This window comes from Trichosurus vulpecula, chromosome 2, assembly GCF_011100635.1.
Source record: "Trichosurus vulpecula isolate mTriVul1 chromosome 2, mTriVul1.pri, whole genome shotgun sequence".
Classification (NCBI taxonomy): domain Eukaryota; kingdom Metazoa; phylum Chordata; class Mammalia; order Diprotodontia; family Phalangeridae; genus Trichosurus; species Trichosurus vulpecula.
The window spans coordinates 258,540,775-258,555,574 of NC_050574.1; the positions used below are offsets into that span (position 1 = coordinate 258,540,775).

The following is a 14,800-nucleotide window of genomic DNA, read 5'->3' on the forward strand; positions in this document are numbered from 1 at the left end:
CTCGAGTAACATTTATTGCATTCGGTTTAATTAAAGAAACAATGGAGGAGGAAAGCCCACAAATTCTGTTCCCATTGACGTTCATTAAACTCTTAGGACCCCCTTACTTTCCCTTTAATTTGCACAAACAAACAAACAAACAAAAATCCAGTCTAGATCAGTGGTAAAAGACATAATGACATCTTGGGTTATTCAACCTTCTTACTTTATTGAATACAATGTGTAGGACTTTCTAGTTGGCCCTTTAGTACAAAAGGAACACGCCAGAAGAAACTACTCCCAAAGCAGCCCCTTTAGCACTTGGGAGTCCATGAAAAGTGGAGGCAACACATGGCAATGACATTAAACAACTGAGGGTGACTATGAGGGAGAGAGGACAGAGCACTTTGTAGAGGGCTCAGAAATTAAATCTTACCCAATAGAAGAAGGCTGAATAGTCACAAAAATTTAATTTTTCTTACCATGTACCTTGGCCATATATGTTAATGGGAACATTTGGCCATCCCACTGGGAACTCTTCTCATCATTAATGAGTTGTAAAGGTTTTCCTACACAACAAACTCACTTAGTACATGTCAAGTCAGGTTGATATGACAGCTGATATTTGATATTTGGAATTTCATTGGAAAAACTACATCCTGATTTCAGAAGACAGGCATGACCCAGAAGCTTCTGTGAAATTGATTTCGACATTTGCCTTGGTCAATTAATTTCTTCCGACAGTGCCCTTTCTTTGATGGAACTGCACAAATACAAAAGGATACTTGAAAGAAACTCAAGTGTTTCCTCTAAAAGCCATTTACTCACACAGATACCTCACCTTCATGAATAGAAGATGTAATCTCAACTTTGAATTGGAGATACCCACTCACATGGTCAGCTGGGAGCCTTCTGCCAAGGTTGTAGCTGAGCATTTGATCACTGCAAAACAAACAAACAAAAGAAACAGGTGGTGTTTTCCAGGAACTTGTACCCTCCTACTATAAACTACACCTCAAATTCTATAAGATTTGAGTCATGTGTTCATAAATCAAAGGCTCAAAGACTGGATGTGTGATTACAGGACTGAACTTCAAATTGAAAGGCTAAAAGAAAAATCATGCTGTGAACAAGAGAAACTGTTAATAAAAATAGATAAGACAGCACAGCATGAATATGGTATTTTCTTAGAGAGATAATAGATTATTTCCTTATTGTTAGTAAGTATTGGTAGAGTCTTTTGAAAGCCACTAGCTGCAAAACTGTAAAGGGTTTAGTTTTATTATAGAATGAGAATGTGCCTAGCTAATATCACTTTAACACTCCATATATTCAATAAGGAAAAAGCTAAAAATGGTTATATCTCATGTGGCACAGTCTGGGTGGCAGAATGGAAAGATCATTGGACTAGGAGCCAGAGAATGTCATTAATAAATTCTGGGACCATAGGAAAAAATCCCTTACTTAACTTAACCCTACTTAACCAATCCCTTACTTAACCAATCTACTAACCAACCAACCAAGCATTTACTAAGCACTTTGTCAGGTACTATTCTAGGCATTAGGAATAGAAATTCATAGCATAAAAAAAAATTCCAACTCTCAGGAGGCTTAAATTCTAAGACAAGAAGTACAGATGCACTGTGTCCCAAAAGTCTTAATACATTTTTAAGCTTTAATAGCTTTTTTTAAGCTTTAATTTTAAAGCCTAAAATTGCATAAAGACTTTTGGGAAACCATGCATAAATATACAAATATAAACATAATGTGAATAAATACCAAACAGTTAATTACAAGGTAGCAAGGCATTAACAGCTTTGATTCATCATCTCTAAAATAAGTAGGTTGGATTCAATACTATCTTCCACTTCTATGATTCTTCAACCCCCAAGTCCAATACACTCATACCAGTTCTTTGCTACAAATAGGTAACTTTTATTTTAGACTCAGCTTATTCTTAAGTAAAGAAAATGGTCAATAAATTCTCATCCTACCAAATCATAACCATTTCTGCTCTCATACTGCCCTCTAATGGATAGTGCTAAAGAAGAAAAAAGTGAATGAGTACAGTCATTGAGCTACATTGAAGAACTTACCTAAAACTAATTAATGGCATTTTAAACTGGTCCTTAAAGTCTTTTTCCCTATACAGAACTTTAGTCCATAATAATTATAATGGACATTTATTTATTTTAGGGTGCAGAGTTAAAAAGGGAGGCAGGGATGTGGGGAGTGCTGTAGTAGAGAATTCTGAGCAGTTAGTGTCTGGGTCGAGATGGGAAAGATATTGACTTCTATATTACTCATGGCACACCTAGCTACCAAATGCTGCAGCAGCAGCAGCAGCATCACCTCTATCATCATCATCATCACATTTATGTAACACTTTAAAGTTTGCAAATTGCCTTACAAATATTATCTTATTTGATCCTCATAACCCTGGGAGGTATGCACTTATATTACCCCATCTTACAGAGGAGGAAACTGAGGCAGACAAAGGTTAAGTGATTTTCCCAGGGTCACACGAGGCCACATTTGAACCCAGCTGTTCTGGACTCCAGAACCACCATTGTCACATGAATTTATAGACTCACTCAATCTTAGAACCAGAGAAGAAGCTCTCATTATAACAGGGGGCCTCAAAATGATTAGATTTTTCATTAAGCAAAGAAAAACTTCCATGGAGAGAACTTGCTTAGGTTTATAGATTCATGATTTATTGTTTTAATTTCATGCCGTATACACTCCTTTCCATCATCCTCCACCCAAACTCGTCCACTGCCTGAAATGGTTGAGGTACATTCAGTTTTACTAAAAGGAAGACTATCTGGTTTCAAAGAGAGGTATCATAAAACATACTGGCACTTAATTGAGTCTCTCTTTTGATGTAATCAGAAGAATTCAATGCCACTAAAAGGGAAAGCTTTAGGGAAAAATTAGGCAGCAGCCTCAATCACTTTGTTCAGGTAAACAAAACAGATTTCTCTATTTGGAAAATACATGAAATTGAGAGGTTATCCTGGATGTTAATATTTCATTAGCTTACAATTTATGACAACCTAGACAAAAGTTCATCTGTCATAGTTAGAGGTTTCAATACCCACGAGATCAAATGAAGTTATAGGGCATGAGAGTTGAGGATGTCAGTGAACTGGGAAACTGAGTTCTTTGAGAGGACATCAGTGTTTATGCTGAAGTCCCCTTATGATGTAGGATCATTGATCTAGACTTATGAGGGACCACAGAATCCATCTAGACCAGTATCTTTACAGCTGAGAAAACCAAGGTTCAGGAAAGTTAGACCTTGCTTGAACTACTGCAACAGTTTCTTTCTTGACCTCCATTCTTCTTTTTTCTGCTCCCTCAAATTCATCCTGTAAGCTTTCAGGCAGATTATGTCACTTTATTCATTGCTCTTTGCTTCAAAATCCTTCAGTGGCTCCCCACTGACCACAAAATACAATACAAATCCACTGACTGCTGTTAAAGGCACAATCTAGGCTCAGAATATATCTCCAAACATGGATCTGAGTGGTCAGCTCTATGAGAGTGGACATACCTATAGTTTTGCCAAACCCAAGAAGACCATGGAGAGAGATAACATGCAACCCAGGCAATGGAGTGATTCACCAAGGACAACATGTAGTAGAAATGGGGGATCAGCCAGAATAAGGAGAAGACTTCAGTAAGCCTTTCTCAACTTGCTGCCATGGATATGGGAAAATGCTACCGAGCCTCAGACGTTCTATTCCAATCATATCCTTGTCCATCCTCTCCAGTTCTGGGTACTGCTTCTTAGGTCCCTAGCACACTGAATCACAAGGAAGAGTTGGCATATTCTTTGCTCCTGATGGCCACTTCCAGTACCATCACTCAGTAACCTCTCCTCTATACTAACTTTTTAGAATTTGGTGTATCCATCAATCAGCTTCCCAGTCATTCTCCCTTATTTCTCAATGAGTTCAATTTCTGGCTCTTGTGTCTTCTTCAAACCAAGCCTGCTCTCATAGAACACAATATAGTGGAAACGGCACCAGTTCTGGAGTCAGAGGACATGGGTTCAAACCCTAACTACATGTGTGGGCAAGTCACAACCTTCCTTGGATCTCAGTTTCCTAAGCTGTAAAATAAGATTGGTCTAGATGGCTTCTGTGGTCCCTCATGAACTGATGATCGTACAACATAATGGGATTTCAGTTTAAATACTGATGTCCTCTAAAACAACTCATTCTCCCAGATCATGACATCCTCAATACTGATGACCTATAGCTTCATTCACTCTCAGCTACACACAGGTCATTCCTTATATTCCATAACAGCTCATTGCTGAGTGATTGCTCTTTATCTTAAAGACTGAAATTCCCCTAAGCGATCATAATTTATTTTTCTATTTTTCCCTTTAACTAGATCCTCACAAATTTGTGTTTTGTCCTCATTGTCATCTTGATTTTGTCTATTTCTCCTTATATTTACAGTCCATAAAACCTCTGGCCTCATATTCTTCCTTTCACCATGTCAGTATCACAGTTGACCAGCTCAACTACTTATGGCCTTTTGCCTTTGTCCCCTTGTTCTAGTGGTGCTGAGGGCTTACCAAACCCCAAGCCTGGGTCACCAGTACCAAATGCATCTCTTTTCCTACTCCCACATGGCTGATGATCATTTGAGGAAGTCACACAAATGTACTAAATGGGTCCACTACTAATGTACATTATTTGCTCTTACAAATGCCCAGCAATCCTTTCATTCTTTTGTAATGGACACTCTTTGGCAAGGCTGTTGCAAGCCTTCATCTCTGTCTTTGAGTCCCCTAGAGTGCCTACTCCTACCTTCCCCTCAGCAGATGACATCACTTCTGACCTGACTGAGAAATTGAGGTCATCCCCAACTCCATCCCCTCCCAATCGGTATTTCTAAAACTGAACTCATCTTCTTCCAAAACCAGTTCCCCTTCCATACCTCTCCAACTCTCCTAACACCACCAACATTTTCTGGGTCACCCAGGCTTGAAATCTCAGGATCACTTTCAACTCCTCTCTTGCTCCTCATCTAGTCACCAAGCCCTGCCAATTTGTCTCTTGCTGCTTTTTATCTGTCTCTTCCCTTTTTATTTCCACTGATTATATCCTTGTCCAAGCCCTTATCACCTTGCCTGAACTACTGCAATAATTTCTCTCTTGATCTCCATTCCTCTTTTTTCTGCTCCTCAAATTCATCCTGTAAGCTTTCAGGCAGATTGATATCTACTTTAACCATTGCTCTTCAAAATTGCTCTTCAACAAATGAACAAAATACAATCCAAATTCTACTAATATTAAAGGTGTAATCTAGGCTCAGACTATACCTCCAAACATATGGCCAGCTATTCCCTTTTCTCTAGTCCAGAGGCTCTCAACTCTTTTTTGTATGATGGAACCATTGGACATTCTGGTGAATCTTATGGACCCCTTCTCAAAATAACATTTTTCAATACATAAAATAAAAGAACATGGGAGCATCTAGGTGGTACGGTAGATAGAGTGCTGGGCCTGAAATCAGGAAGACTCATGCTCCTGAGTTCAAATCTGTCCTCAAACACTTCCTAGCTGTGTGACCCTGGGCAAGTCACTTAACCCTATTTGTTTCTTCATCTGTAAAATGAGCTGGAGAAGGAAATGGCAAACCACTCCAGTATCTTTGCCAAGGCAACACCAAATGGGGTCACAAAGTCAGACACAACTGAAATGACTGAACAACAACAAAAGAACATAGGATAATAAAGCAAAATGATTACATTTAAATATAGTTACCAAAATATTAAAAAAAATTCAAAAAACAAGTTCACAAACCTCAAGTTAAGAGCCTGTGCTCTAGCCAATCTGGCCTATTCATCATTCCCCAACACATATTGAGCATTTCCCCACTCTTCTTCATTTATATAAATCATAGTGATTCTTCAAGGATGAACTCAAGAACTCTTTTCCTCCATGAAACCTTTCCCATTACTTGGTTCCATAGTGATGGTCTCATTTACTCATTATTTATTCAGTGTCAGCTATGTACAGAACACTTTGCTAAGCTCTAGACTTACCTCTGCTCTAAAACTCTTATATCACTTTTGTTGGTACCAGTCCTGTGACTTATCACATGCTTCCTTGTAGTATTCCCCTTTTTCTGTGTATGTCTTGTCTCCATAGTGATGCCAAAAGTTCTTTGAAAATAGGGATCACTTCCTAAGCCTTTTGGTATTTCATTCAGTGCCTTTTACAAGTAGGGATCCAATAAATGTTGCTTGATTAATGCGATAGTCATCATGGCCCATGACCATATGTATAAACCATTCTATTAATTCTATTATTAATTATAATTCTATTATTAATTATTATTAATAATTAATTATTATTAATTATTAATTCTATTAATTCTATATAATTCTATTAATGATTTGTTCTCTTTGATGTTAAGTAAAGTACATAGGGAACAGCGACAGGAGCTTCCATCTATTTGAATCTGTTGATAGTAACTAAGTTGTTTGTATACCCTAATGTCAATCTAGAGCTCAAATATATTTATCTGTGAGAATTTGTGAAGGAATTTCTGTCCTATGATATGAGCACAGCACCCTGAGCCCCTGGGTCCCTTGGATCTGGTAGTCCAGATTTTGCTTTATCTTGCCAGAGCCCACACCCCCATGCCACTTCCCCAGCCACTCCAGCCATACCTCCTCTGCTTGAACCATCACCTTCACCTCCTCCCTCTCTGTAACCTGGATTTGACTCCAGGTGTCTCAGTTTTGGTAGGTCACTTTTTTCCTTAACTCAATGAGGCCTAGTACTATGGGGCATACCACTTTGCTCCCTGCTTCATGTTAGGCTGCAGCTCCTGCAGGCCCTAACCCTTTTTAGCTCCAACTTATATGCTGTCTTTCCACATTAGAATATGAGCTCCTTGAAGACAGGGATTGTCTTGCTTAGTATAGAACTTGGCTCATAGTAAACAATAAATGCTTTATTAATTTATTAAGTGTTTACTGTAATACAACTAAACTTATATTGGACATGTATTATCAGTGAATTGTGATGAATATTGACACTCAGTTACTGATTTTATCATGGCATCAATGGTTTTTTTTTTACTTTTGACATACAGTTTTAGGGCATTGCATTATTCAGGCTGATATAGATATAGATATAGTTGGATACGGATGCTATTTATGCATCTGTATACCCGACATTAGTGCCAAGTGGTTCTTGGATTTGGAAGACTTGCATTAGCCTCTATTCAGCTGAAAACATCTTTCAGGGGAACAAAGGCAAAAAAAAAAAAAAGGTTGGAAGATATCTCCTTCAGTATTGGTTTCTTTCAAGTCTCAACTAAAATCCTACCTTTTGTAAGCCTTTCCAATTTATCCTACATATGTGTGTGTGTGTGTGTGTGTGTGTGTATATGTATATGTATATATATATGTATATGTATGTATATGCATGTATATGCATGTATATGTATATATGTATATATACACATACATATATGTATGCATATATGTATAGATAAATATATATCTTATTTATATGCTTGAATGTTGTCTCTCCTATTATAATGTGAGGTCCTTGATATCAGGTATATTTTTTTGCCTTTCTTATGTATCCATAGTTCTTAGCACAGTTCCTAGCACATAGGAGGCAGCGAGATAGGCAGATAGTAAGCAGGATAAAGTGATCCCAGAATCAGGAAGACCTGAGTTCAAATACAATCTTTGTCATACACTAGATGTGTGATCTTGGACAAGTCACTTAACTTTTGTTTGTCTCAGTTTCCTCAGCTGTAAAGTTGGGAGAATAATAGAAACTACCTCTCGGGATTTTTGTGAAGATCAAATGAGACAACATTTGTAAAGCACTGAGCATAGTACCTGGCATATAGTAGGTGCTATATAAATGTTAACTTATTATTAATAATTAGTAATTACTACTAATAATCAATAACATTATTAATATTTGTTATGGCATTGCATTGATATATTATAATTAGTTATACAATAACAATAATAATAATAAATGGTTATTGACTTCATTTCTGAGTCAACCTATTATGGAGCTCATCTAAATTTACTATGTCAGACACATATGAACTACGTAATAAAATGTAGATTTGTTGTATTTTTGTTAAATTATGATCAAAACATTTTAAGACTGAACTGGAAATATCATCTGTATACATATATATACACACAGAGAAAGAGAGAGAGAAAGGGAAGCTCTTATTAAATACTTGCTATGCAACAGACACCATGCTAAGTGCTGGAGATACAAATACAAGCAAAGATAATAGTCTCTGTCTTCAAGGACCTTATATTCTAATGGGGTGATAATACATAAAAAGGAGCTGAAAGTCTGGGATGGGGGAAGAATAATTGCAGTAGATTCTGAAAGTTTAGTTGCTTGAATGAATATTATTTACTACAAGACTACACTCAGGATTCATTCTTTGTATGAGACCACTTTAAAACATGAAAATGCTTTAGGTCTCGTCATTAAGAAACAAAATTCTATTGTATGGAACTGATTAGTATAAAGTAGTCCCTTACTTTATTTAGAATATTGCTCTATAAAATGTGGCATCACAGGATGGTCCTAGTGTACTACTATTTGACATTAAAAGATTCTATACTGAATTATTGCTTAAATACATAGCATATTGGCAAGCATATCTTGACATGAGACTGAGTTGCCAAGTTTGAGGTACAGAGAAATAATAGTTCATATATAAAATATTACAGTCAAAAGGTTTTTTCAAGCTGTCAGAATTTTATAAGTACAAGGAAATTTTATGATGTTTAAAGGATTGAGGATAGAAAAGAAATCTGATCACTGAGAAAACCTCTATTAGCTAGTCAGAAAAGTGATATTTTCCACTGGCAGTAAAGCTACTGATCTTATTAAGAACCACAAAAAAAAAAAAAAACTATGCTTACCCAATGGCTTGACGCTCCAGCAACCTCTGGACTGGTATGGTTAGTTTCCCAAGAAAACGCTTGATGATAGGACGACTCTTGGCAAATTTGTCTTTAATTTCAATTTCTAAGACATCAGTAAGAAGTGCAAAAAAAGAATATTTCTAAAAAAGAAACAGGGATAACATTAATTTACCTTTAAAATAAATCTCAAATGCATTGGATTTTGATAGAAAATACTATTCTTTCAAGGTTTCATCCTACTCCCCTTTTTCTTCTATAGATACACTCTTTCCTTTAGAGATCTCATTAGATCTCCTGGATTCCATTACTGTCTACATCCAGCCCAAATCTCTCTCCTCAAGTCTAGTCCTACATTATCATCTGCTTCCTGGATTTTTCCATCTAGATATCTCATCAATATCTCAAATTCAACCTGTCTAAATGGAACCTATTCCACATGTCCCCTAAACCATCTCTAAACTTCCCTCTCTGTTAAGATTATCATCATCCTTTTCATCAACCAGGTTGATAACAATATCAATATCCACTCCTCTCTAGTCTACCTCTCTCATTTTACAAATGAGCAAACCAAAGCCCAGAAGTTCACTGACTTGCCCAAGGTCTCACAGGTTTTAAATGACAGAGGAGATATTTGAATCCACGTCTTCTGATTCCAAAGACAGTGCCCTTTCCACTGTACGATTGAAACACAGTGACTTTTAGGGATTAAAAAAATTCTTTTAAATTGGTATCAAAATGGAAACACTGCATGAATGAAATGCTAAGGTTTTCACTAAATCTACACTTCATTGAAATTCCATATTTAAACTGAAGAAATTGGGAAGAGAATCTCTAGCAGCCAGAACAAAATTTAATGAGGTTGAAGATCATTTGATCTTTATAAGTACTTCCATAAATTACTCTCAACCAGCATCACTTTCCACATAGAAATGCATGGAATTCTTTTTGATTTCCATAGCCATAGGAGAATACTCAATGGAAATATTCCACAAACCTGACTATTCTCAATTAATGTTTTCTCCTGACTGCCGATGTTTCCATTCTGTTCTTTCCAGGGTATAAATGTTGTTATTACTATTTAAACATGTACTATATCAGGCAAAATTTAATTGATAAACTAAAACAAAGGATTTATATAAAGAGAAAGTGAAACACAGATAATATACAACTTGCACAGGATAACTTTGAAGGAGGGTAACAAAACTCAGGGACTAATTCTAATATAGTCTCACTTCTGCCCTCCAGACCAAACAAGCACTTGTGTGTTCTTATCATCATTATAGGTGGCACTGATGGGAAAAACTCTCTTAAATTTCATCCAGTCAGCTCACAATAAGACCATACTGCAGAATGTTGCGTTCTAAAGAATTAGCAATACTGTCCGTGTCAATATGTCTACCCTGAAGTTGAACACTCACTTAATGATCCTTCATCAAGTCAATTGTATTCTGTAATTAATTGAAATCTATAGCGTACAGGAATCCACAAAGCCATTAGCCAAAACCCAAGGGGGAGAGAAATCTCTTTTGCTTAGTATCACCCACATACTATAATTCATGGCTCCCTCGTGTCCTTTCTTACACAGCCTCTGGAAACTGCTATGACATCTTTGACAATCTAAACTATCTCCCAGAAGTAAACCACAGCAGGAAACATTCAAAGGAAGAAAGGAATAAGATGCCAGCTTGGAAAACTATTGAGCTATCAAGCATGAGAGACTTAAAAGGCATACATTTACCTCTCTGTGCCAAATTGGATTAGTTGTGTTACTGATGATGGTAGACCTTCGTTCCTGCCCATGATGGGCAAATGTAGGAAAACTGCTCTTCTTTCCTGGCTGAATTGACATCTTAAGGTAAGGGTCAGGATTAAAGAACATTCCTTTCTTTAGCCCAACTGCCCTAAGATCTTAAAAATAAAAGAGGGGGCAAGAAAAATATACATCAATATACCATCATTAGAACAAGCAACTCAATGATTTGTATTCAAGCTATAGCTCAAGATCCCTTTCTTGAAACTGTTTAGTGAACTTATGTAATATTCATTATACTAAGATGGATGAGATGGTTGGTACAGGAATGGCTTAAGGCATCAATTCATTCAGAAGGTTCTCCTAAAAGGATACACAGAGGAAGCAATGAATGGTGAGTTGGGGGAAGGTCTAGCATGTCTGGCCTTTAGTTGAAACTTCCTGTGTCACAGACTAGGAATGCTTTTGATTCCCACATGGACTCCTGCATCGTTACTTTCCAGGGCAACCTTATTTTGATCTCAAATATTTAATATATTACTCTGGGAGAAATCCTTATTAAACAGACTATTACAAAAAAGACAACCACTTTATTCTGTTGCAACACCAAAGAGAAAAAAGAATCATTTATGTACTTAGAGCAGGTATAAATCAGGTTCTGTTTGGGATGAATAAGTAAGGTGAGTGAGTTCAAATCAGTAGAGCAATAACATGATCCTGAAACTTTGGAAACTTACTCAATGCCTTAGGATTAATGAAAAATCATAAACACATATTCATTTGCACCATATATTAAATAACTCACATCACTCTCCCAAATAAAAAGGAATTTAGAGTATGAGATGGTAAGTTACATTTCTAAATTATTCCAATAAAATATCTAATATCTTAAGTAACTGAGAGGTCATGTGTTGAATGCCCCATTAAAGTATAGAATCTAGTACATACCATTAATTTTACACTTTATTAGTTGAGACTTTTTTTTCCATATGTCACTTTAGATTTCCTGATCCTTCCTTCGCCCACTGTGGTTGGTAAAAATATGGTGACTTAATAGTGAAGACACATTCACAAGACTGAGCTGTGCTAAAGAATTTTCAAGAGGCACTCTTAGAATTTAAGGTCAGATCGTATGAGTCAAAGGGCCAGCTAAGTGGCACAACAGATAGAGTGCTGAACCTGGGGTCAGGAAGACTCATCTTTCTGAGTTCAGATGTGGCCTCAGGCACTTACTAGCTGTGTGATGCTGGGCAAGTCACTTGATCTTGTTTAAGTCAGTTTCTTCATTTGTAAAATGAGCCAGAGAAGGAAGTGGCAAATCACTCCAGTATCTTTGCCAAAAAAAACTCCAAATGAAATTACAAAGAATTGGACACAACTGAAAAAAATGACTGCACAACAACAATATGAGTCCCGAGTACTGTTCTAACGCTATCCTGAAACATGTGCTATGGCCTCAGGCTGGCAAAATGATCGATATAATGGAATGATTGCCAGAAGTAGAGTCAGGTCCTCAGGTTCAAATCCTGGCTCTACTGCATACTGCCTTGTGAGCTTGGGCAAGTCAGGGCCCATGAATTCTGGGGCTTCCAAAGGTTTATATTCATTCTGGAAGTCTTCCTATGATTTTGATCAGTTTAAGGAGGTTTTAGGAAACCTAGTTCAGATTAGATTTCCTGGGATGGTCCCAAAAGCATATACATATAGACTTGTAGTAGGGTGACCTTAGCTGACTTATTGGTCCAGAGCTGACCTGGAGTGTTGGAAAGTCTATAATACAGGTTGTTAATCTGGGATCTTTGAACTTAAAAAATATTTTGATTACTATATTTCAATAAAATTGGTTTCCTTTGTAATCCCATATATTTTAATAACATTATACCATGTTGTTTTGAGAAGGGGTACACTGGTTTCATTGGATTCCCAAAAGGGGTCCATGACACAAAAAAGGTTGAGAACCCATGGACTAGGGTCTAAGTAAGTCCAAGTGGGGTAGTGACCAGATTCTGAATTCTAAGTCACCTAGGTCACACTTTTGAAAATGCAACTTTTAAAAAAAAAATCTGTATTGATGATTTGGTCAGTGTAGGGAAGTCCTGGTGAGAAGCTCTCTCTGCCAATAAAGGTGGGCACCTTCCAGTCTCAAAGAGGCATCTGGAGTGTTGGAAGGGGATGTGACTTTTCCAGGGCCACAGAGTCAGTATGTGGAAGAGGTGAAACTTGAACCCACTTCTTACTGACTTCAAAGCTAGTTAACTTCCTGCTAGCCCTGGCATTGGGTTTCTACACTTGCTTTACAGAAGTGAAAAACATGCAGTGCTCCTATGGTCCAGAGAGATACAAGTATACACTTAAAATTGATATATAGCAAGAAAGGCAAGTGCAGGGCAACAGGGAAGGAGTGGGGTGTGTCACAAAATGTTAAAAGATTTATCTGAAATGCCCCTAAGCCAAGGAGGAAACTCTGAGGATCTTTGATCTGAAAAGGCATCTGAAGTGGTAAAAGGCAGATAAAGAACCAGCCAGATGCTTCAAAGGAGCTGCTGTAGTATCTCATTAGTATCACATTCCCCATTCCTGTCATTTCATGAACAGTGTGCTCATTACGAATGTCACATTAGCATTTTACTGTCCCTGTTATGATTCCATAGTATTTCAGTTGACTTTATTTGGCATAACATACCTTCAAGAGAAAAATTTATTTTTTCCACATTTTTATATGTGCCTTTCTTAATTATTATGCTCATTTTATTTATAGGATCATAGATCCAGAGTTGGAAGAGATCTTAGAGATCAGGTAGTCTAACATCTTAATTTTACAGATAAGGAAACTGAGGCCTTATGAAGTTATTTGCCCAGGGTCATACAGGTAGTGGCAAGGTTGGGATTCAAACTCAGGCCTTATACTCTTTCCAAGTATCAGAATCCATTTTTCTACATAGCAATTCCAAATGATTACATTTTTCTACATGAAATGAGGAGTGATATGGGTATAAATGGCAACCACCAAACCGTATGGTTGGTTTTGTTTCTTTTTGGTACACATCTGGGATTCCATAGTGTAGGGTGTTCCTTCCCCACACACAGATCAGTACCTGCTCTATCACTTTTAGTTTCCAAGAGCACTGAGAAATTAAGTGATTTGTCCAGAATCACACAATCAGTATATGTCAGAACTGAACTTCTTCCTGTCTCCAAGACCAGCTCTCTGTCCATTATACTATACTCCCACTCCCACACCCAGGTGCTGACCAGGGCCCTTTGTTCACCCTATCTTTGCTGTGACTTCTCCTTTATCACTCAAATAACCAACACAGATTGGCCAGAAGACACTTTCAAATCAGTGCTGCTATTTTAAGAACAATAAAATCTTAGAAATGGGAACTTAAAAATTATCTAACACTTCCAGTTCACTCTACAGATGAAAGTATTAAAGGCAAGAGAAGTAAAATGATTTCCTCAAGATCAGATAATCAACCAAGAGTACCAGAATTTGAAGCCAGATCTTTTGATTCTGATTTCAGTGCTCTCTATAGTATGAGGCTATTAGCCAAAGAATGGTTTCAATATTCACTGTGAATTTTCATTTATTCATGCCCCACATTCAACCATAGATACTTAATAATGTAAAATTTATGATTGCAGGCTTACTTCTAAAGTTACTCACATGTTTTCCAGGATAAAATCATTTATTCCCAACACATAAATGTTAGAGCCATATTAACTTTATATAATAAAGTACAGCAGTTGTTACAATTTTTTCCCACTATGATTCTCACATATTTGCTTATTATCTCCAAATGTTTAACTCCAAGGTAATTAGAGTAATTTTGAAGACAAGGTAAGATAAAAATGTATTTTAGTTTAATTTAAATTATTTATTTTAAGGCAATAACAATTTATTAATAATAATAGCTAATCTATTTGCTTTCTAAGTAATTTACAAACATTCTCTCACTTTAATAAGTACCCACTATGTTTTAAACACTATGCCAGGTAATGAGGATATTGAGATTAAAAAAAAAAACAAAATGGTCCCTGCCATCAAGGAGCTTAGCTCATCCTGGGAGAAACAATTTATACACATATAATTACATGACAAATACATACAATGT

General features: G+C 36.8%; 1 protein-coding gene across 1 annotated transcript in view; it reads right to left on the reverse strand.

Annotated features, from left to right (window-relative positions):
- HECW2 (HECT, C2 and WW domain containing E3 ubiquitin protein ligase 2) overlaps positions 1 to 14,800 on the reverse strand; it is a 211,528-nt gene that overhangs the window by 147,566 nt on the left and 49,162 nt on the right. The window contains exons 5-7 of the mRNA XM_036744243.1: positions 10,674 to 10,843; positions 8,933 to 9,075; positions 821 to 921 (exon numbers count right to left, since the gene is read on the reverse strand). Of these exons, the coding sequence (XP_036600138.1) occupies positions 821 to 921; positions 8,933 to 9,075; positions 10,674 to 10,843 (414 nt within the window). The remainder of the gene's footprint in view (positions 1 to 820; positions 922 to 8,932; positions 9,076 to 10,673; positions 10,844 to 14,800) is intronic.